Source organism: Cavia porcellus, unplaced genomic scaffold (genome assembly GCF_034190915.1).
Source record: "Cavia porcellus strain 051 isolate PalLab524CR breed Dunkin Hartley unplaced genomic scaffold, mCavPor4.1 scaffold_9, whole genome shotgun sequence".
Classification (NCBI taxonomy): Eukaryota; Metazoa; Chordata; class Mammalia; order Rodentia; family Caviidae; genus Cavia; species Cavia porcellus.
Genome location: NW_026947492.1, coordinates 867,143 through 890,267, shown reverse-complemented (window position 1 = coordinate 890,267; position 23,125 = coordinate 867,143). Strand labels below are relative to the sequence as shown.

The following is a 23,125-nucleotide window of genomic DNA, read 5'->3' as shown; positions in this document are numbered from 1 at the left end:
TCTACATATACTTTTCTAAAAACGTAACTGCCTGATATAATGGATTTTAACTTTCCCACAATACTTAAGGTGTCTACCATATTCCTGTGAAGTTGAAATTTTCCCTTTTTTAGAGATAGAGTAACTATAGTTCACAACAGCCTTTGAGTAACGCAGATTGGCCTCATACTCCCAAATGCTGAAATTACAGGTGTGCTTTCACTTTTATGACATCTCTTATAGATTTTCCCTTCTTACATTAATAATGGTTCAACTTAAGGGGCTGGGGATTTAGCTCAGCGGCATAAGCGCCTGCCTTGCAAGCAGGCAGTCGTGAATTCGATCCCTGGTACCGATAAAAAGGAAAAAGAAAAAAAAAAATAATAATAATAACAATGGTTCAACTTAAATACAATATTCTATGTACCCACTGTACCCGCACATATCTGTATCCTTTGGCAATGGTGGCAAATGTATGGCATGCGTGCCACAGCAGGCACACAGAGCCCTCTCTGTTGGTAGGCAAGCCAAGTCACCCCAGCATCATCCCAACAGCTGAGTATTGGACAACAGCACACACAGGAACAGTGCTGGACCTCTGTGATAAATAAATAGGTTTTGGGTTACAGTTTGGGCACCCGGGCTCTAAAAGGTTTTGCTATCACTATTATGTAGCATTATAACTTTTTAGTTACTTGGGTTTTTCTATGGCACTGCACTACCAACTCTGAGGACAGTGGTAAAATCTTTCAAATCTGTAATTGTAGTTCTGATAGTAGGCATATGATTTAGTAGTTCACAAGGTACATAATAAGTAAAAATTGAGCCGGGCGTGGTGGCACACAGGTATAATCCCAGCACTTGGGAAACAGGCAGGAGGATCACCATGACTGTGGCCAGCCTGGACTACATAGCTAGACCCTATCTCAAAACAAAATTAAGGACCAGATTCTGAAACTGTATAATTTCACTGCAGTAATGTTGAACTGTGAGGTTAACTAGATGATACACACTGATTGCTTTTATAGATTCACAATGGAGTTGTAATTTATATCGTGTTGAAAGGTGGCATGAACCACCAATGATACATGTGCATGACTGTCCCACCAGGTGGCTTGTTATTAATTTTATTACTAAAAACATCAAGACAAGTACTTAGATTCATTTGTACCACCAGCAGAACAAACTGCCCATTGGGACAGTCATACATGTACCACTGGTGGTTCAAAGCACTGGGAACATGTTAATTGGTAAAATTTCATTAGGAAAAATTCACAATAGCCTTCAAGACATATATAGCAGTAATGATACCAATCGGTGGTAGAGTACGACCTTGGCATGTATTCAGCCTGTGTCCAATCCTTAGTAATGGCGGAAAAAAGACATACCTAGCCACTGTTGTTGAGATATTTCACACCAGTATTTCCTCACGGAAAGTATGTCTTTTAATAGTATGTTGCTACAGTTAGATCCATAAATAATACTGTTGGATGCATCTTTCACTGTATCCATGATGTAATTCAAGAGCTCTTGACATTTTAACCTGGGTCCTCCTATTTAAAAAACAAGTAAATAAGAACATGTAACTCTTAACAAGGTAAATTAAGAACGCTTAAAACGACAATAACTTAAATAATTTCATTTGGGTACTTAATTCCTCCTAGAACAGGAATTGACAAACTATGGCCTCAAAGCAAAATTCAGTCAGCTGTCTGCTTTTTAAACTTTTCCTAGAACACAGGCATGTTCATACATTTACTATTATCTATGGCTGGTTTAGTGCCAAAACAACTAAGTACCTGAGACAGAGAATGCAAACGTGTGATCCAAAGAAAATGTGAAAGATGCTGTCAAGTGCCAGCCAACATAAAAGCAAACATCTTCAATACAAAGTGCCTCAAAGCTTACCGACAATGTATGACAAGCTTCCGCGTGTCTAGGGCAGTCAGTCATTTTTGAGCTAGAGCTCAAAAGACGTAAGCCTTAACGTGTGCTATCAATCATGGAACATTGCAGTGGAGTTGTGTCATCACACCGCTTCAGATTCTACCTCTAAAGAAGCATCATCACAGGAAATGAAACTTGAGTCTATCATTATGATCCTGAGACCAAGATTCAGAGATTTCAATAGAAATCATTCAGTTCTCAGGCGAAAAGGCACACCAATCGAGATCCAATATCAATATGATACTGTTTTTGACCCGGATGCAATTGTGCAAGCTGAATTTACACCCAGGAAAGCTGTGGTGAACTCTGAATATTCTAAGGGTTTATTAGAGAATTTAAGATATGATGTCTCAGACCGAAAGTTCCTGAGAATTATACAACTGCAAAATAACTTTTACTTATGGCTTATTTTATAATGTCAGTCATTTGGTAAACAATGAAATACACAATCATATGGTCTTCTCTAACATCTGTGCAGCCCTCTTACAATCCTTACATTTAATTTAGAATGCCCACTGTATTATTAAATCCTCAAGGAATTAATCTTTATATCCCCATACAGCTCATGATTAATCTAATAGAAAAAAATTCAGTAACAATTTGAATATATAAATTAGTATTAGGATGAAATAATATTTTTAAGTCTTTTATCCCAGTATATTCTTTTCTCTGCCAAATTGGAAAAGTGTCAAGAATTATGCTGACCTAGGCAGGTGTGGTGGCTCATGCCTATAAGCCTAGGAGGCAGAAGCAGAAGAACTGTGAGTTTGAGGATAACCTGGGCAATTTGAAAATTAGGAAGAAACAGAGATATATCTCATTCGAAGGCCATGGATTCATCCCCAGTACAATAAACAAAAACGAAAAACTTTGCTCTGGGAATATAGCTCAGTTATATAGCGTCTGCCTACCAGGCATGAGCCCCTAGGTTGAATCCTCAACACACACACACACACACACACACTATTGCCCTAAAAAGGCAATGAAGGTGTATGCAGAGAATCTTTTTTTTTTGGTGGCACAGTATTGAAACCAGGACCTTTACACAGAGCTCCATTCTTAGGCCTTTTTTGTTTTATTTTGAGACAAGATCTTGCTGATTTACTAAGTTGCTCAGGCTGGGCTCAAACTTTCAATCCTCCTGTCTTCATCTCTCACAACGGCCTCCAATTTTTCAAAAACCGATGGAACTCAACATTTTTCTCAGCTGAGTTCTGTCTCTTAGATTCTATGCTTTGTGCAGAATAAGACATAGGTTAACACAGAGGAACAATGGCCTTTCCCTTTTTTGTCTGTTTCTTACATCCCACTTTGCATACCAATGCTAAGCAAGTCTGTTAAAATCTAGATATCTATTTAAATTCCCATCAACCTTTAAGCTTTTTGAAATAAACAATGGAAGAAATAAGATATGATGATACTAGATGCCTAGTCTTACTTCCACATTTACAGAGGCTGATGTTACAAAGTCCAATTTAGAAGTAAGCCCTAAATAAAAATGGCACTTTTAAACTACTTAAATGTTCTTGCACTGATAATTTTACTCTTCTTTATAAAAATACTGATATATTTTCACACAAGATTTGTATTATTAGTTTTGCAAATGAAGGTTTATTTTAACTGAAAGGCAAAATTATAATCTATAAACTTTTCTGATGCGCGACAAAATTAGCATAGTATCTTCCAGTCAACCAGTACACTTAAAATCCCAACGTTTAAAAATTAAGAATAGTGTTTACAAAAATAAATGCAAAATATTTCACTGTAGCTTTCCTTTGCCTCTGCTGAGATCTCTAACAAGGCCTGCAGCTGTCCACACAAATCAGCATCTCAAAGGAAGTGGACATTTTTCTAAACCACTGTTATGAGACTCACATCTCCCAGTATTATTCTGATACATCATTCACTAATAATCTGTACACTTTTCCTGAATGTTTACAATTTTCTTGGCTTTCCTAATTCTTAGGGTTGGTATCATGAGCCACGTCTTTACCTATAAAGAGTATATAGTATCTGAGCTGGTGAATTCCTCAACAGTTGCTTCTTCCAGCTTTCAGCATTGGGTAAAGCCCATTTCCTTGCAAAAGCTTAGAATTTGGCATTTTAATTAAAATATATCAATTTGTCAATACAAGTTCAAGATAAATGTGGCTTGTCAGTAGCAAGACGTTCCTTTAATTTTTTTCGTTAAATGATAGTAGGCACAATGTTAGTTAAGAGTAAGTGTATTGTCTGCCAAGGAAATGTGATCTTAGCATTAGTAAAAATATAGAATAAAACACATGCAAGTTCTGTTCCACTCTACGCCAATCACAATATAACTAAAAAAAATCCCACCAACTGAGTGTCACACTTTGAGAGATAAAATTAAACTGAAGAATATCCAAAAAAAAAAAAAAAAAGAAAGAAACATAAACTCGGTCATGTGAACTGAAAGAAGTCTGCTTATCTGAGAGAAGAGTAAAGCTGGGGGAAATATCATGAAATATCACTGTCTTCAAGTAGTCTTAATATTTCACTCTTCTATCTTAATATTTTACTTTTCTCAAAGAATCTCACTTTGAGAAACTCATTTTTTTGTGTACAATCCCAGAAATTAAAAGCAGTAACAAAAGGAGACAGGATTTTAATACTCTATTCAAGGGCCAGGGATTTAGCTCAGTGGCATAAGCACCTGCCTGGAAAGTGCGAAGTCATGAGTTTGATCTCTGGTACCAAAATAAAATAAAAATAAAATACTCTATTCAAAGGTGACCAAAAGTAAAAAAGAAAGCATCGAAAGGGACATTCAGTCACTGAGACTTTATTTCTACGTAAGTGTTAAGGATGTACAGCAGAGAGCCAAGAATGAGGAGCTGAAATAATAACTATTTGTATTTTGAGTTTCCAGGATTCTATGCTTTCATAAATTCTCCCAAATATTTGAACCTGTGCTATTAAAAATCATTATACATATCAGAGATTAGTTAGCACTCATCTTTTAAGTTGCCATATTTATATCAAACATATGCTACTATACCTTATTAAATCATTTATAATATATAACGTTGCTTACTTTTATTTGCACATTTGATGAAATCTCTGACCAAGCTACTGATTTCTTGCATCTTTTTCTGTCTGGAGATTTGTGTTGAGACCGACACATTTGGTTTTGCAGTTCTTAGACATTCTGTTTCTTTCTGAATATATTTCTGTAAAAATCTTCAAAAAATAAAAGAACTTTAGAAACTCATTAATTTTTAAATTTTTATAACTTCAAAAGTCCTTCATGCTATCACAAAATTCATCTTTTTTGGTTTTTAAGATAGGGTCTCATGGGGCTAGAGATTTAGCTAAGCAGCATAAGAACCTGTCTTGCAAGTAGGTGGTCGTGAGTTGAATCCCCGGTACCAATAAAAAAAAAAAAAGATAGGGTTTCATTACATAGTTCAGGCCGGCCTTGAACTTGAGGTGATCCTACTGCCTCAGGCTCCTGAGTCCTAGGATTTCAGTTATGTGCCACCACACTCAGTTTACAAACTCTACCTTTTAAACTACATTGTGTTATTCAATTGTGTTATTCATTGTTAACCAATTTAGCAAAACCAATTACATCCCTTTTCAAGGCCTAACTCCTACACTAGTGTGAAGTCTAACCTGTAAAAACTTTTATGATCTTCTAGTACTTTTTCTACTTTAGTTCTCGTTTTATCATTGAAAGCTTCCAGTGCTGGAAGCTGAGGTAGGAGGATGCAGTTCAAGGCCAGCCTACAGATAAGGATACACCTCAGTGCAAATGCCCTCAGTTTAATCTCTAATACCACAAAAGCAAGACTTTTCGATGCTATTAAAGGGTCTCAACTCTCTTTACCTTTTTACTAAGCAGCGGTTACGTTTCAACTCTTTAAAAAAGTCTATCTAGAAGATATTCATGGCTAGTGAGGAGGGTCAGGTGCAATTTGGCCTGCCAAATCAGCTTGTACAAAATATTATTTATACTTATGTAGTAACTGTATTTGTGGTATCTAAAATAAATCAAGTAATCAAAGAAAAAGGAGCATACATTCTTCATGTTCTATGCATTTGAATCTGCCAGTCAGCGAAGTAGCAAGAGCTAAAAAAAAAAGTTTGTTCAAAATACTCAACAATAACACTTCTTCCTTATTTCCTCTTGACTGCAAATGTTTCAAATTTAATCCCTTCAGTAGTCTACATTAAATTTTTGGGGGGTACTTTTTGAGAGAGGATCTCCTATGCAGTTCAGACTGGCTTTGAGCTCACATTGTAGCTCAGGCTCGTCCTGACCTCACAACAATCCTCCTGCTTCAGCCTCTTGAGTGCTAGGACACCACACCTGGCTACATCAATTTATAAAACTAAGGTTTCCTAAGTTTTATACTCTTTTCCTAGTTATAAATGGACTTCATGATTGAAAATTGTTTCTCAAATACATCAACCCTGTTTGCCACTTCTGTCCAACAAGTTTGTCTTTTTAAGTCTTTTTATTTGTTTTCTAACTGCATTCATCTGAAAAAAGTCCCAATTTTTAAACTTGTTTTCCATAATTTAATTTGTCAGTTATTTATCCATGCAATATTTAAAGATGGCAAAGAAACATTATAATTTAAACCTTTTCTCTAATTGGATGCAAATTATAAACCCATAAGAAAAGAATTGTTTTTAAATCTTCAATGAGATGTATCTAAGAACACTTGTTGAACAAATAATTTAATATTTTCGATTATGCTTTGGACAATTGGTAGAAGCTAATTTCACATGCAAAGCAAAATGGTATACAGGAAATAAAGACAGAGTCTTACAAAAATAATATCACAATAGAAATAAAAATGAAAGAAAAAAGTAGACACTAAAAAAAGCTAGAATAAAATACCTGAAAACAGCATCCCAATTTAAATATTTTCCTTGTTTGGAATCTGAATGCCTATCTAAATCCTGAACTGTTTCAGGATCCCGAATCAGGCGCTTAAAGGTTTCAATTTCTTTCTGAAAATGGAAAATAATCAAATTAATGTGTTACTAGCCACATATTTGTTCCAAAGAAAAATTTAATTTAAGTAATTTACTACCCTTCGTTCTGTAGCTCTATCATTTTCCAGTTGCCGGCAACAAATAAGAAGGTTATTAAGTGCAAGACTCATGATTTAGCATTTCCTAGGAAAAAAACAAACAAATAAAATATATATATATATATATATGCACAAACACACTAATTATCTTATTTTGTTACATGCATTTTTTTTTTATTACTGGAGATTAAACCCAGGGACTTAAACATAATATGCATTTGCTCTATCCCTAAGCTACACTTCTAGACTATATATATTTTACACTGTAGCATTGATACACACTTAGATTTAATTGTACAACCACAGGCACATTATGATCAAAGGCACAAAGACGTTTCTTAATATTTCCATTTAAAATGACATTCTTAGACTGTGTCAAAGCAATCATCCAACACACAAATATGGTCTTTGCAACAGAAAGACAAGGAAAAGTATAATTTTTAAATCACTTAACTAAAACTCATTTAATGCTTTCCAAAGTAACAATACAGTTTTGTATTTCCATTATAAATGAATGAGATTCCCAATTCTTCTATAGTCTGGGGTCCTGGCCCTTGTCCTTGTCCTGTCTTTTGAGATAGGGTCTCAATATGCAGTTCAGGCTGGCCTTGAGCTCACTTTGTAGCCCAGGCTGGTCTTGAACTCACAATGATCCTCCTGCCTCAGCCTCTTAAGTGCTGGGATTACAGGCATGCACCACCACACTTGGCTTTAATCTTTTTATTAACTAAGAAAAGCCCAGAACTCAGTGGATTCACTGCTGAATTTTACAAGAACTTCAGAGAGGAACTAATGCCGTATTTCTGAAACTCTTCCATAAAACTGAAATGGAGGGACTGGGGATTTAGCTTAGTGGCATAAGCGCCTTCCTTGCAAGTGTGTGATCGTGAGTTCAATCCCTGGTATCAATAAAAATGAAAAAGACAAAAAAAAAAAAACTGAAATGGAAAGAACAATGCCAAATTTAGTCCTTAAAGCCAGCCATACCTTGACACCAAAGCCAGACAAAAATGCAAAGAAAGAAAACTACAGGCCAATCTCATTAATGAACACAGACATAAAGATCCTCAACATAAATACAGGGAAACAGAACACAACAAATTATTAACAAGAGCATGTATCATGAACAAGTTGGTTACATTCCAGGGATGTTAAAATGATACAAACACACATAAATCAAAAAAGTACCTGGGGATTTGGCTGAGTGACATAAGCGCCTGCCTAGCAAGCGCAAGGTCATGAGTTCAATCTCCAGTACTGCAAAAAACAAAACAAAACAAAAAAGTAACACAGGGGCTGAGGATATAGCTCAGTAGTGTAGTGCCTGCCTGGCAAGCACAAGGTCCTGAGTTCGATTCCTGGTACTCTCACCACACAAAGTAACAAACAGCACCACGTAAAGAGAAGGATAAAAAAACCCCACATGATCATATGGATAGATGCAGAAAAAGCCACTGACAAAATTGAACAGTTATACACGATAAAGCCCTGACGAAAATAGGTACAGGAGGATCTTACCTCCAAATAATTAAAGTCATTTATGACAAACTCACAGACAACATCATACTTAATGGGGAAAAACTGAAAACATTTCCTCTAAAACCAAGAACAACACAAAGGTGTCCATTCTCACCATTCTTGCTCAACATACTACTTGAGAAGTGTAACCAGAGCTACCTGGCAAGAAAAGAAGGAAAACATACATACAAACAGGAAAGGTTGATGTCAAACTGTCTTATTTGTGGGTACGATCCTTTACATGTAAGACCTGAAAGTTCCACCGAAGACACTAAGAGCTAATAAACAAATTCAGGTAAGTGTCAGGATACAAAAACAACACACAAAAATCAAAAGCAACCTACATGCCAATAATTTACCAAGAAAGAAATGAGAAAAACAATCCCATGCAGGGTAGCTTCAAAAATATTAAAATACCTATGAATCAACCTAACCAGGAGATAAAACACCTCATAAGGAAAATGGTAGTACTCTGAAGAAAGAGACTAAAGAGACCATGAGAAGAAAATGGGATGGTATTCCCCACTAGTGTATAGGCAGAATCAATACTACCACTATGTATACATGTGGAGTTTTTTTGGTTTTTGGTTTTTTTTTGAGATAGGGTCTCACTTGCAATTTAGGCTGACCTTGAACTCACCATGTAGCCCAGGCTGGCCTCAAATTCTTTTTTTTTTTTTTTTTTGTACCAGGGATCCAACTCATGACCTTGCTTTTTTGCCAGGCAGGCGCTTATGCCCCTGAACTAAATCCCTGGCAGGCCTCAAATTCTTGATGATCCTTCTGCCTCAGCTTCTTGAGCGGTGGGATTATACAGGTGCAGCACCATGCCCAGTTCAAAATGTAAATTTTTTTTAAAGAAAACAACAGTTAAGCATTATCTACAAAAACAGAGACATTCGTTCACTGATACATGCAAACTATATACTTCACACCTAACTGTGTTTGAGTTACCATGTTGGGCTAGCTATATGAAATACAAACTAAATTGACATGAATCTTACTTTCATGGAGACACATCTAGGTAGAAGACTGACAATAAACACTTAAATCAATCTGTAATTCCACAGTGATACATGACTCAAAAGAAACAAATATACAATAGAAAATAACAGTACTCGTTTTAGATAAACTGTTAGGAAACATCTAGAAGGAAGTTACAATAGTCAAGACCTGAATGAAATGGTGCCATTATAGAAAAAGCTAGAGGTCCAACATAAAGAGAAGCATAACCAAGAGATCCTGAAGTGGGAAAGAATGTGGTATGTTGGAGGAACTGAAAGCCAGAAAACTAGGAAGCAGTTACTTAACACATTAAGATGAAATCTGTTTAAATATCAATTCAGCCTATCTAAATTCCACTCCCAACATTCAACTGAAATCTCTGATTTCACCCAAGATAATCTTTCTACAGAATCTGACAATGACTACATTCCCATCTGCCTAAACTGAATCTGCCCTTAGTGCACCGTCCTTGTCTAGTGGTTAAAAGTGTGGGCTCTGTAGTCTGATTTCTGTTGTGTTGGTTGCAATTCTACTCAAGCCACTTAAAAACTATGTAACTCCCTGCAATTTAACTAACGTCGTTAAACTTGTTTCTCAGCGAGAAAATGAACTATAAAACTACAACCCACCTCAAAGTATTGTTGTAAGAATTCATATTAACATACAGAGCCTGGAATACAGCAAATGTTCAATAATCACATTTCCTTCTGATTGTTTCCAGTATCTTTGTATTATTGATTATCTATTCATTTACAGTGGTGCTAGGGACCAAACCCAGAGCTTTGTGCATGATATTCAAGCACTATACCACTACACTACACCCCCTGCCCTGTAAGAATTTTATTTTGAGATAGTCCAAGGTTGCCCAGGCTAGATTTTTTTTTTTTTTTTTCTGGTACTAGGCTTTGAATCCAGGGCATTAGCTACACACTTAGCTACATCCCCAGCAGTCGTTTATTTTGAGACAGGATTTCACTAAGTCGTTAAATTCCTTAGTCTGGGCTCCAAAATCTGATCCTCCTCAGCCTCCAAAAAGCCCTGGGCAACTTCGCCCTGCTCATTTAAGTCCCTACTGAGAGTCCATTCACACCCGAAAGAACATTCTTTTTTTTTTTTTTTTTTTTTTTGTCTTTTTCCTTTTTATCGGTACCAGGGATCGAACCCATGACTGCCTGCTTCCAAGGCAGGTACTTATGCCGCTGAGCTAAATCCCCAGCCTCCCCAAAAGAACATTCTTGTCTCCTTGCTTTTAACCATTCCTGGCTATGACATGCCGAACACTTTTGAAGTATATTCAATGCCAGATCTCACTCCTGAGACTAACTTTCTACACTTTTGTGGCATTACACACATTTTCCTTCCTGCCCTGAAGGCTTCTATCCTGGAAAGCAATTGCGAAACTGTTAGGATTCTCCCAGGCTGAATTTCCACAGAACCTGTCGCCCTCCCGTCAGCAAGGTACTCTTATCACATTACAGTATCACCTTGATCAGTAGTTGTCTTTCTACCCATTTGTACTTCAAGGTGGTAGCTAAGGCTCACAAATTCCAAACACAGCTAAGGCTTGTCACTTATTTTCAGAGAAAGACAGCGCAGAGCACAAAGCTGATAACCAGTATTCGAACTCTAGTGTTGTGATTCCATAGCGAGCTCTTAAGTACAAGGCTGTAGTTTAAATCTCAAATGGCAGGCGACTAAGAGCATTAATTGCGAGGAAAAAAAATTCTAGTCAAGTCACACCATATAAATCTGAACCCTAAGGTGACAGGAAAACGGGACGCGTAGAAGAGAGGTTCAATTCAAGGCATTCAAAGGAGGATCTGGGCTAAGTCCCGCAGGAGCTCAGCACGCGGCCAGAACGGCGTGGAGGCACCGGCGCGGGCCGCTCCAGCAGTGCGTGAGGCTGCATCCAGACAACGGCGAGAAGAGACTCGGTAGACACGAATTTTCCCTCGCAGAAGCCACTACTGCTGAATTCCGGCGGCCAAAGTGGTACCTGGAGGCTGCGGTCGTCACAGACCAACTGCGAGCTCCCCTCAGCTCCTCTGGCAGCCGCAGCTTCAGAGCCCGTTATCCACGCCCCCCCACTTCCGGTTCAAATCCTGCGTGACAGCGTAGCGTGCATCTCAAGAGGAAGAAATCAGGCTAAACAGAGGAGCGCAGACTGCCCATGCGCACAAATATCACGCGCTCTCGGTTCCAAACACCAAACTATTCCCCGGGTGAGAAAACGCGCCTGCGCACTGCCCACCAATGGGGAGCGATCTTGCGTTTTCGGCTTGCCCTCCGGCTAGGGCGCCAGCATCCTTCCCACTCTCTCTCCAGCCCCACCCTCCAGCTCTGAGGACGGAAGTGACGACAGACTCAAGGAGCACAGAGGCGGGATTCATTTCGGCGCCTTTCTTTTTCCCGCGCAAGTGATTGGTTGGCACAAAACGAAAGAGGCGGGACAAATTGCCGCGGGTTCAGTACCGCCACTGGAACCGGGAGATGCGGCGCAGGAACTGTCGCTGTTTGCTTATAGCTGAGTCTCGTCTCGTACTGTGGTTCCTTTTGCGTCTTGGATCATGTTGTTACCCTCGGACGTGGCCCGGCTGGTATTGGGTAAGCTCGGACACGACGGAAATGGTTTTTGGGCCAGGCTAAGCAGGACAGAAGGACCTTTGGGCCCAAAGGTTTTGCCTAGCCGGAGAGGATTTGGGGTTTGCCTCTTTGGTCACAAGTTGAGGCTGGCGGTGATTTTCGTCCCGTGGAGACGCTGAGCATTTTAAACCTCTTGGTAGGTGGACACCGCTGGCCTCTGGTTGCAACAACACCTGGGGCCTGGAATCGGGGATGCTTAGGCCTGCGCACTTTATTGGGACCCCTTAAAGAGTTGACTACGTGACCGAAGGGCTGCCTGTTCTTCAGTTTTTTCCCTTTGCAGAACTAGGACCAAAATAGGACTTCATAAGCCGAACAGCTTTATAGAAAGAGCTTTCTGACCCCCTGCTCGTAACCCGGGCTTAGAACTACGGATTTGGGACGGCTGCTTTCTCTATACCCTGCAATACGTCGTCTAGTGCAGAGATGTGAAATGCCAATTGCATATTTTTAGAAAGAAGTTGATTCCTATTCCTTTAACGAGTAAAAAATTTCAGACAGAATGCTTTCTAGTTACACATTTTTCAGCCCCAGTTAGTTTTTCCTCCATTTGAAGACAGTTAATTCGTTGGCCAATGTTGTGTCAGGATGTATTATGTATGTAGGAGATGGTTTTTGGTTATTGTTTGTTCCTGAAAAATTAAAAAGGGTTTTACTGCTAGGAATGAGAGCAACGTAAAGCTCAAAACTCGAGCCAGTGATTTATAAACATCACGAAACATTTAAAAGTAAATGGTAGACATCTGTGATGAAACACCCATGCATCTTTCCACAAGCATTAATACCATTCTTTTATTGGAAAAATCCATTTATTTTGTGACTTTAGGACTACTAACATACCCAAAAAACTTTGTATTGGTATAGGTCTCGATACATTTTTGGGGAAAAAAATATATATATACACACACACACCCATATACACACTTATGTTAAGGGAAAATGGTTCCACCAATCATTTTTGGGGAAATTGATGACTGAAGGTTGAACGAATATTTTGAAGTTGAATCTTTTACCCCTTTGTGTAGTCACCCTATAATCTATACCTATAATAAAAGCTACCTATGTTATAATAGACTAGATGTAAGTGTAAACTAGTGAAAAGTAAACTTTAAAAATATAACTAACGTCCCCTATTTTTTTCTCTGTAAGTTATTTGCTTAAGAATATTGACTTTTAACAGTTAGATGGCCCAGTTGAGTTTCAATAATGATAGTCTTATTAAAAGTGATTTCTGTTGACATTTTGGAGTAATTATTTATTAGGGCAGGTTGTCCTGTGCTCAAGTTTTGTGAGATGTTTGACAATATTGCTCACCTCTGTCCAATTGGGTGCCATGATATCCCTACACTTGCCCAGTCATGAGGAGGAATATGTCTTCACATATTGCCAGTCCAATAGTATGTCCCCTAGAGGACAAAATCGCCCCTAAAGAAAGCTATATTATTTTGTAATTGGAATAATTTACACCAAATTGTATTTCTTCTCAAGCTATTCTGTTTGACTTCCTATTTTTCTTTTCATGGATAAAAACTCCATCATCATTGTTTTGTTTTTTTATCCTAGAGATTTTTGTATTCACAGTTATTTTGACTGCCACAAATCTGGCAATATGCTGCCTGCTACTTCTGTTTTGTACGTCATTTCTTTCCAAGTAGCCTGGTTGCAGAGTATCTCATGCCACAGCATATGTTCTAAAAGTTGAAACAGCTGTATGCTTGTTGAATACACAGAAGCAAACCTTGAGGCCTGGGGATGTAGCTCAGTTATAGAACATTCATCCAGTACTGTATACGTGTGGTTCTGGAGTTAATCTACAGCCCCACAAAAAAAATTTTAAAGCAAGCCACACTACACTTACTGCTGTTGAATTTGTCTTTTAGTATTATATATTTTTAATGTATGTATTGTGTATGTTTATCTTATCAAAGTTTGTTTGCTAATTTTTCTCCTGTCATATGGTACCTCGCCATCTTTAGCCCCCCTCTTATTGACCCTTTTTCTTTTTTTTTTTTATCGGTACCAGGGATCAAACTCACATCTGCCTGCTTGCAAGGCAGGCGCTTATGCCGCTGAGCTAAATCCCCAGCCCCCGACCCTTTTTCTTTATAACATAACTTATTTCAGAAATCTTTGGGTGCCTAATATGTTCCAAATACTTTCTGTTTCTAAGAAAAGTATATCTCTCAGCATTCATTTATTAGGTCTTAAACCCTTAAACATGTATGCACTGAAACACTTCCTAAACCTTTGTCACATTGTCTAATGCCATATGTCACCCTTTCACTGTAATTATTCATGGAACAGTTTTACTTGTTTGTAACTACCTTCATCACAATACTGCCCTCTGATTACATTTAACCCTTTTGCTGTTTAATTGTGGCAAGCTGTTGATGTAATTTTAAAAAATATTGCATGAGCCAAAATACATCAAAGTGTCATTCATTGTCCTTAGGCTACCCTTTTAGCTTTTGTCAGTAGGTCCTGATGGAACTCATCCTTCTTGCTTCTCCTTCATGATCCCATTGTAACGTTTGCCCGATGCTGCAGACATTTCAAACTACTTAGTTTCTCCAAATGTTATTATGTGTTCTGCCTCTCCCTATCTCCTGATACAGTACACTTACATTTAAGATTAAGATTAGACTTGATCTCGTAAATGTTTTCCAGCAATTACCTTAGTAATTTCTCTAATTTCTTGGTTATAGTTGGGTTTGCTTGGGGGGGGTGCTACTCATAATGTAGTTTGGCATTTCTAAATAATTATGTGGCAAAAGTATGGCAGCTGTCATCACCATTTACCTGTAGAACTCTTTCATTTTCCCCAAACTGAAACTTACTTTTGTCTTGCTTAGTATTCTTAAGCTTGTGTTAATGTACATGCTTCAAAGTTCTGGGAGCCTTCAAAACTATTTGTAAAAGTTTATGTGCAGTTGGGCAAAGAAGGATCCAGAATTTTCTTCAATTTCCTGAATGGGTTTGTTACTTTCTAAATGAGTTAGCATCCACTAAGAAAAAGTAGAATCAATGTGTGAGTATTTAACATGGATTTAATGAGGTAATTGGTTACATTGGTGATTTTAAAAAAACAAAAAGAAGCCAAATCAGACATGAGTCACTTTAGAGTTCACTTTAGAGTTAGTACAGCCAGAAGCCACTGCATTGCTAGGAGCACAAGGAGAGATGAATCAACTGTGTAGAGGATGGAGATAGATTTGTCTGATAAGTGAGCTGTAGTTACAGAAATTCTACCAAAACATTAGGGGATGGAGCAGAAATCATGCTGCCTACTTTTAGTCTCCCTGTAGTGCTTTCCATTCCGCAAATTTGGTCAGAAGCTAGCTGGTATGTGAGCATGGGAAACCTTTCCTGTTTGATGTGAGACTTCCTGTCACACATTATAGAGCAGGGGAAGAATAGAGAACAAATTTCAGAGCAAACAGGATGGAGACTGGCATCCCCCCATTTATTTATATCACTAAGTGATAGTGTTTAATAAACAGATACAAAAGAGTAACTGGTCCTGACATTTCCTACTGAATAGCACCTGTACTTGTTGCTGACCTTGACAACCTTTAGTGATCTTGACGCATTCTGTTTTTCCTTTTGTATCTCCAGCTGTTATTTGTATAGTTTGTGCCACATCCAAATTCAGCATATTCTTCAAATAAGCTCTATATATTCATTTCCCTCAACAGCATTGGGCTTCCCAGCCATCCTGGAGGAGTCATCTCCTCCTTGAAGCATTGTATAATTTCATCTAAACCTGGTAGTAATTTTTCTAGCCCGTGTCTTCCCATAAAGTAAGTCTGTCCTATCTTACCACTGTTTTTTTTTTTTTTTTTTTTGTCTTTCTCGTTTTTATCGGTACCGGGGATCGAACTCACAACTGCCTACTTTCAAGGCTGGTGCTTATGCCGCTGAGCTAAACCCCCAGCCCCTATCTTACCACTTTTGTTTGGTATGCAGTTATTTGTGTATGTATATAACTTCTGGCTCCTTGTGGATCATAACATTTATATGCTGATACCTCATCTCTTATTTGGAGAACTAGTAATATAAGGCACTGAAAATTAAGTTCTTCAAAAAATTATTTGTTTTTCAAGGATATTAAAACACCAGTATTCCTGAGGAATTAGTAGCATATGTGAAAGAGATACTTTCACACCGGGGATTGTACTCCTGCTTTTTTCAGGTTTCTGCCCTCATCCCCCTGCAGTATTTGTAAACTGAACAGCTGAAATACTAAGGGGTACTGTGTCAGTAAGCTACATCCTCAGCCTGTTTTTGTGTTTGATTTTTTTGAGATAATCTCACTAAGTTGTCATAGCCTGACTCAAAATGTTGGTACTACAGGTATGCACTGCTCCATCTGACTGGACTCTTCTCTTTTTATCTTTCCTTCCTTACAGATACAAAGTAGCTCAAACTTTTCACATCCCAGTTCTTAAAATTTAAATAATGTTGACATAGCTAGAATTTTATCTGTGGCTGTTGAGAGTTGATTGCAATCAGTACTTAGTAATAAGCATTTCTATAGACATGTAACTGGTTAATCGTATATATGACAATGGACGTGAATGTTTCCTACATGATTTTGGAACTTTTGGAACAAAAATAAAGTAAAATAAATCTAAGCCAAAATTGAAACTTGAGGTTACAGAAAGTTAGACATATATCATAGAGAAGATAATGTATCTTAGGTATTGTTTTATAATGAACTGAACACTTGTTACCGAAATGATCCAACTTTTGTTCGTCTTTGAGACAGGATTTTGCTATGTAGCTCAGGCTGGCCTCGAATTTGCGGCAGTCCTCCTACCTCAGCCTCCTGAGTGCTTAGATTACAGTCATGTTCCACCATGACCAATCCAACCTTTTAACAGTCTTTTCTCAGCTGTGTACTGTGCAAGTGTGGACTGTCTTGTTGATGTGCCACAAATTATGGTTCTTTTCCCAACACGTTTGCACAAATGACCTACTCTGTAAAAGACCAACTGCATGTATACAACGTTGTTTCCCAAACTTCATTTCAGTATCACACCCTTTAAGGAACAGACTCCTTTTTCCCTGATACCCTCCCACAATTTAATGTCTCTGTATCTCTGTTCATATATTGTGTGTGTCATTTATTCATTAAAATGAGATTTCCTCCCTCTTACCTCCCAGAACCGATTTTTCACCCCACTGCATTTGAATATCACTCTTTGAGAATGTATGGTGTCAGGGAAAGAACATTTTTAATTTAGATTTCATACCACCACCTGTAAAATGTCACAAGTAACTAATACATATGGGACAATAGTACTTTTGAAACTGTCTACCATGAAAAGAAACCACTTATTTGGGATTTTTAATCTAAAAACAGAAGAAGTTCCAGCTACTCTAATTCAGTGAGATTCCAGTATTTTATACGTGTTAATATTTGTTTTCACAAAATTTTAGTAGAAGAGGACTCATTTATTCCAAATAATGTAACCATCAATGCCAGCTGTTACAAAAGTTATTTCTTTTCAGCCAGCTATAGTCACAAATTAAGAAAGAAAGAAATAACTGTAATTCATATAATTGCACGTTTGCAGTATGGTCTTCAGTGATGGGAATGGTAAAGTAGTAGTATAAGAAATGTTTCTTCAGGTTCCTGCTTGCTTTTTCATACCACAGAACACATTATCTCTGGTTTTTTATTTGTTCCTTCTTGTAGCCCTGTAGCATTAATTATCAAGAGGTTGGAAAGCTGGACGTGGTGGTACATGCCTATAATCCCAGCACTTGGGAGGCTGAGGCAGGAGGATCATTGCAAGTTCAAGACCAGCCTAAGCTACAAATTGAGCTCAAGGCCAGCCTGAACTGCATAGAGAGACCCTGTCTCAAAATGACAAAAAAAAAAAAAAAGAGAGAGAAAGAGAGAGGTTGGAAAACTGAGTTCATCAACTACAAATAGAAAGTGGTGAGTAGATTCCAAATCGTAGGGCAGTGCCTAAAGTGGAATGACATTCCGCTTGCCCTTTTCTTTTTAAAGCCCTTGGGCCTTTTCTGTAAAGACTTTGTAGGCCACCTTACTAGTTTTTAGTATTAATGCCTGGCTACAAATCTTTCCAGGAGAAGAGTGAAACTGTTAATTTTAATATTAGCCTAGACCAGTGTTGGCGAACATACAGTCTGTATGCACAGTGGGCTGGTTTATATCGTTGAAAGTTCTGAAAGGTTTACTGCACTGCCTTAGACCTATTTCTTTAGTAACTAACAAACAAGAATTTACAGTTATACCAACCTTGAGATAAGTACATTAAAAGGCAGTGTAAGGGAATATTCATAAGCATTGGGTGAAAGAATTTTGCCCTGGATTGGAAGCAGCAGCGGTGGGAGGCTGGGAGGCGGAACCAAGAGGCTCTATCTTGAGGTTACCTTTCCCACCCCGAGGCAATGTACCTAGGTGCGAAATGAATTCCAGTGGGCTACCTGTGCATCAGTAATGCCCCTTAGGCACCACCCCAAACCTAAGCTATATGTATGTCCCCACACCGCGTGTAGGGGAGACAGAAAGCCAGACCCCGGAGGTCATGGAGTCTCTCTCCACATTCTTAAAATAAAGGCCACTTTTATTTCATATTTCTTATCTTTTTAGCTGCACCGAAAATTCTATCATTGGGTAGGCATTAAGAATATAGGCAAAAAGAGTATGGTACATAGAGGACTCAAAAATGAGTGCAGGTTAACTAGGCTGAGATTTGCTGCCCACAATAATGGCCTTAAAACAAGATCATTCATGTTTGTGGTTTGAAAGAGGAAGAGTGGGACGACCTGAAGTTGAAAAGAAAGTTGATACAAAGCAGGGGTAGCTTCATATGACATGTTCAGAATTCAGAATATTTTTACTGAGATGTGTAATCGACATAACAAAGTAGAATTCTGTGGGTTTTTAGTATGTTCGTGGTGTTATAAGGCCGTCACCCGTAATTCTAAAACATTTCCCCAATTCTGAGAAGAAAGCCCTATGTTGTATGTAATCCCCGGTGCTGCTCCCTTCCCCTAAAACCCACACATGCATTGTTAAAATGTCCGCTCCCAATTTTATTGATTTCTCCTGTCCCCATTCTCAGGCAACCACTGTGTATATAGCATGTGGGTCCACTTTGTACTGTGTAAGGATTTGCTGCTTCTGATCATTGCATGTAAATGAAGTATAATATGTGATTTTCCCCCTTTGGTCTGACTTCTTTCACTTAGCATGTGTACAAAGTTGATCTGTGTTGTAGCAGGTGTTAGTACTTCCATCCTAGCATAATCTGGTAATATTGTGGTCTTTGCTTTTTCTTTTACTCTCCACCCACACCTTTGTGCTGAGGATCAAACGATGGGTCTCCTACCTCTGGGCAAGTTCTGTACCAATGAGCTTGAGATGAGAATCTCACTGAGTTGCCCAGGCTGGCTTCAAACTTGGCAATCCTCCTGCCTCAGCTTCCTGAGAAACTGAGATGACAAGTGGGTGGCGGTTTTACATTTTTCTAATAATTAATGTTGTTGAACTTCTCTTTTCATATACTTGTTAACAGTTTATATACCTTCTTTGAAGAAAGGTCCATCTTTATTGTCCTTTAAGAGTTCATTATACAGTTTGGTTTCTAGACCCTTTGCAGATATTTTATCCCATTTTATTAGTTTTTTTTTCACTTTTTTACTTGGAAGGATAAAAGATGTAAATTTTGATGTTCCATTTCTTTTTTCTATGGTTGCTTGTATTTTAACATTCACAAAGGGACCATAATTCTTGTGTCTCACTGCTGGGTGACTGATTTGAATTCAGTCATTTCTGCCAACTCAAACTACTAGTGATAAATACACAACTGTCTCTGTGGGTGGCTTGTATTGCTTCTCAGGGCAGGTTTTTTTGTTTTTGTTTTGAGACAAGGTTTCACTATGCATTTCATGCTGACCTCAAACTCAGTTCAATGTAGTCCAGGCTGGCCTTGAACTTGGAGCAATCCTCTTGTCGTAGCCTCCTGGGCACTGGGGTTACAGGCATGGACCACCATGCGCACCCTCCGTGGGTCTCTGATTATAATACAAAGAAAGGGTTGATTCAGCAGTCTGAATGTTAGCATATTGCAGTCTCTTAAGAAAAACATTAACTAGAATGATTTAAAAAGTAATTTGTGTTATAGCAGTAATGTGTATTATATGCACCAGTAATGGAGTATTTGTAAGATTTCCACGTTAAAATTAGAGAATTAACGATAAACTATGGAGGGAGTTTTTTTGGGTTTGTTTTGTTTTGTTTTGTTTTGTTTTTTTGGGTACCGGGGATCGAGCTCATGACCTCATGCTTGCCAGGCAGGTATTTATGCCCCAGCCCCTAGAGAAATTTCTTGACTTAATGAAATTTAAAAATTCAATTGTTGATAATTTGTATTTGGGCAGTAATTATTCAAGTTCAGGTAACTGAGTAGATTTGGTCCACTTCCAAACTTTTTAGTAATTTTATTAGCAGAAAGATTGATAAAAGTGGTAAGATCCATTTTCTGCCATCTATGGGGTACCGGCTGCCTGATAGAATAGTCATCTGTGTTCAAGCTGTCAGGAACATGTTAAGTGTTGTACCTAAGAAATCGTTGCTCAGGGCTGGGGATTTAGCTCAGTGGCATAAGCGCCTGCCTAGTAAGTGCAGGATCCTGAGTTCAATCCCTGGTACCGCAAAAAAAAAAAAAAAAAAGAAATCGTTGCTCAACTAGGCTTGGTGGTGAACACGTGGTGTCCTGCACTTGGGAAGCAGAGGCCAAAGGATTGTCCTGAGTTCAAAGCCAGCCTGTACTACAAAGTGAGACTCTGCCCCTGCCCCACCAAAAGAAAAATCATCACTCAATTCAGGGTCACAAAAACGTATTGTTTTTCCTAAGCGTTTTGTTGTTTGAGGTTTTACATTTAGATATTTGATCCATTTAAGACATCATATCATCTGCAAATATAGTTTGACCTTTTGTTTTCCAAACAGGATTTTATTTCAGTTTCCTAATTGTCTGTGATAGAACTTCCAGTGTAACTTCATTTTGAACATAAGGAGCAAGAGCAAGTCTGGTGTGACACAGGCTAGTAATCCGAGCTACTTGGAACTAGATCTCAAATCTGCCCAGCCTGTACAATTTAGCAAAACCCTAGCTCAGACTAAAGAAAAAGGGGTTGAGGGTGTAACTCCGCACTGCAAGGCCCTAGCTTCGGTTCCTGGCACCACAGAATAAGCAAAGGAGAAGGAAAATGGCAAGAGCAGATATCCTTCTGTTATCTCTGCTTTTGTAGAGGAGGCTTAGAGTCTTTTTCATTGAAAATCTCCAGGTAGTCCTACTGTTCTTATCATGAAAAGGTGTTAGATTACATCACATTGTTTTTCTGCCTATATTAAAGGAATAATGTGGTTTTTGTCCTTTATTAATATATTACTTTAAAAGAATTTGTGAAGGATTGATGTTAATTCTTCTGTTTAGTGTTTCATAGAAATCACTAGTAAGGTGACTTGATTTTACATTTTCTTCATGTATTGCTTCTCAGGGCAGGTTTTTTTGTTTTTGTTTTGAGACAAGGTTTCACTATGCATTTCATGCTGACCTCAAACTCAGTTCAATGTAGTCCAGGCTGGCCTTGAACTTGGAGCAATCCTCTTGTCGTAGCCTCCTGGGCACTGGGGTTACAGGCATGGACCACCATGCGCAGTGTCAGAGTTTGAACCTTCACATCAAGTAGTATCCCCCAACCCTGCTTATGTTTTATTTTGACACAGTTGCTCACTTTGCCCAGACAGTGCTTGAAACTTGTGAAATAATCCTCCCAGAGTGCTAGATTCTAGGTATTTCCGCTTGGCTTGGCTGATTTTCATAATTTGAGCTGTGGCTTGGTTGATCTACATATGGTTTTTGTTTTTGTTTTGTTTTTCATCTTTTCAGAGGAGCAACTTTCGGTTTCATTGGTTTTTCTTTTCTGTTTTTTATTTTGGTACCAGCGATTGAACTCACCACCTCACACCAGCCATGCAGGTGCTTATACTGCTAAGCTAAATCCTTGGCCTTCATTGGTTTTTCTTACTTCCTTTTTATTTCTACCCTAACATTTTTTCCTTCTGTTTGCTATGGACTTAGTTTGCTCTTTTACTAGTTCCGTAGGTGCAACATTAAGTTACTGATTTAAGATTTTTCATGTTTTTCATACAGGTGTTTACAGCTGTAAATATCTACCATACACCGTTTTAGCTGTATCTTACAAATGTTGGTATGCCATGTTTTTTTTTTTCATTTAATCTCAAGACACTAAGTTCTTCTTTGACCGTGTTATTTAGAAACATGCTGTTTAGTTTCCACACATGTTGTTTATTTTCTACATTTTCTTATGCTACTGACTAATTTCATTCCGCTGTGGTCCAAGAGCATACTCTAAGACTTCAGGCCTTTTAAACATAGGAGACTTGTTTTATATACGTGGTCCCTACTGGATATTCCATCTACACTTAAGTAAAATGTGTGCTCTTAGTGTGGAGTGTTCTACTGATGTGAGCTCTGGTTAGCTTACAGTATTGTTCAGATCTTCTTTGTAGTTGTGCTAGTTGTTACTAAAAGTGCAGTTGTTGAGTCTCCCCCTTGTATTATTGAATTGTCTGTTTCTTCTGTCAGCGTTTGCTTCATGTTTTGGAGACTCAGTTGTTGGGTGTGTCTGTGTTGTAATTTTTTGGGTGGGTAGACCCTTTCATAATTGTCTATAGTAACATTGTTTGTCTTAATGTCTGCCTTATCTGATATTAACATAATCTGTCCAGTTGCTGGTTCTCATTTGGTAACTTTTGTCCTATATAGCACCCTTTTCTTCCTCATGATTTTTGAAATAAAAGTTATAAATTCCATCTATGCATTTGTCTTTTTAAGCAAAGAAAAAAGTTATATACAGAATGTCTCCCCCCCACACACACATACCCATATATGTGCATTTTC

General features: G+C 38.2%; 2 protein-coding genes across 7 annotated transcripts in view; one reads left to right on the top strand and one right to left on the bottom strand.

Annotated features, from left to right (window-relative positions):
- Positions 1 to 11,685, bottom strand: part of Atm (ATM serine/threonine kinase) — a 115,720-nt gene extending 104,035 nt beyond the window's left edge. The window contains exons 1-6 of one of the 5 annotated variants that reach the window (XM_063255698.1): positions 11,000 to 11,671; positions 8,181 to 8,249; positions 6,993 to 7,077; positions 6,797 to 6,909; positions 4,982 to 5,127; positions 1,368 to 1,532 (exon numbers count right to left, since the gene is read on the bottom strand). In XM_063255698.1, the coding sequence (XP_063111768.1) occupies positions 1,368 to 1,532; positions 4,982 to 5,127; positions 6,797 to 6,909; positions 6,993 to 7,064 (496 nt within the window). In that variant the 5' untranslated portion in view covers positions 7,065 to 7,077; positions 8,181 to 8,249; positions 11,000 to 11,671. Of the gene's footprint in view, positions 1 to 1,367; positions 1,533 to 4,981; positions 5,128 to 6,796; positions 6,910 to 6,992; positions 7,078 to 8,180; positions 8,250 to 10,999 lie in introns of all 5 variants that reach the window. The other 4 variants (XM_063255697.1, XM_063255702.1, XM_063255699.1 and 1 more) reach the window with 4 other exon arrangements.
- Positions 11,686 to 11,943: 258 nt separating this feature from the next.
- The window catches only part of LOC100717702 (protein NPAT), a 43,128-nt gene continuing 31,946 nt past the window's right edge, over positions 11,944 to 23,125 (top strand). Inside the window, exon 1 of one of the 2 annotated variants that reach the window (XM_003462382.5) lies at positions 11,944 to 12,119. In XM_003462382.5, coding sequence (XP_003462430.3) covers positions 12,083 to 12,119 — 37 coding nt within the window. In that variant the 5' untranslated portion in view covers positions 11,944 to 12,082. The remainder of the gene's footprint in view (positions 12,120 to 23,125) is intronic. The other variant, XM_063255703.1, reaches the window with a different exon arrangement.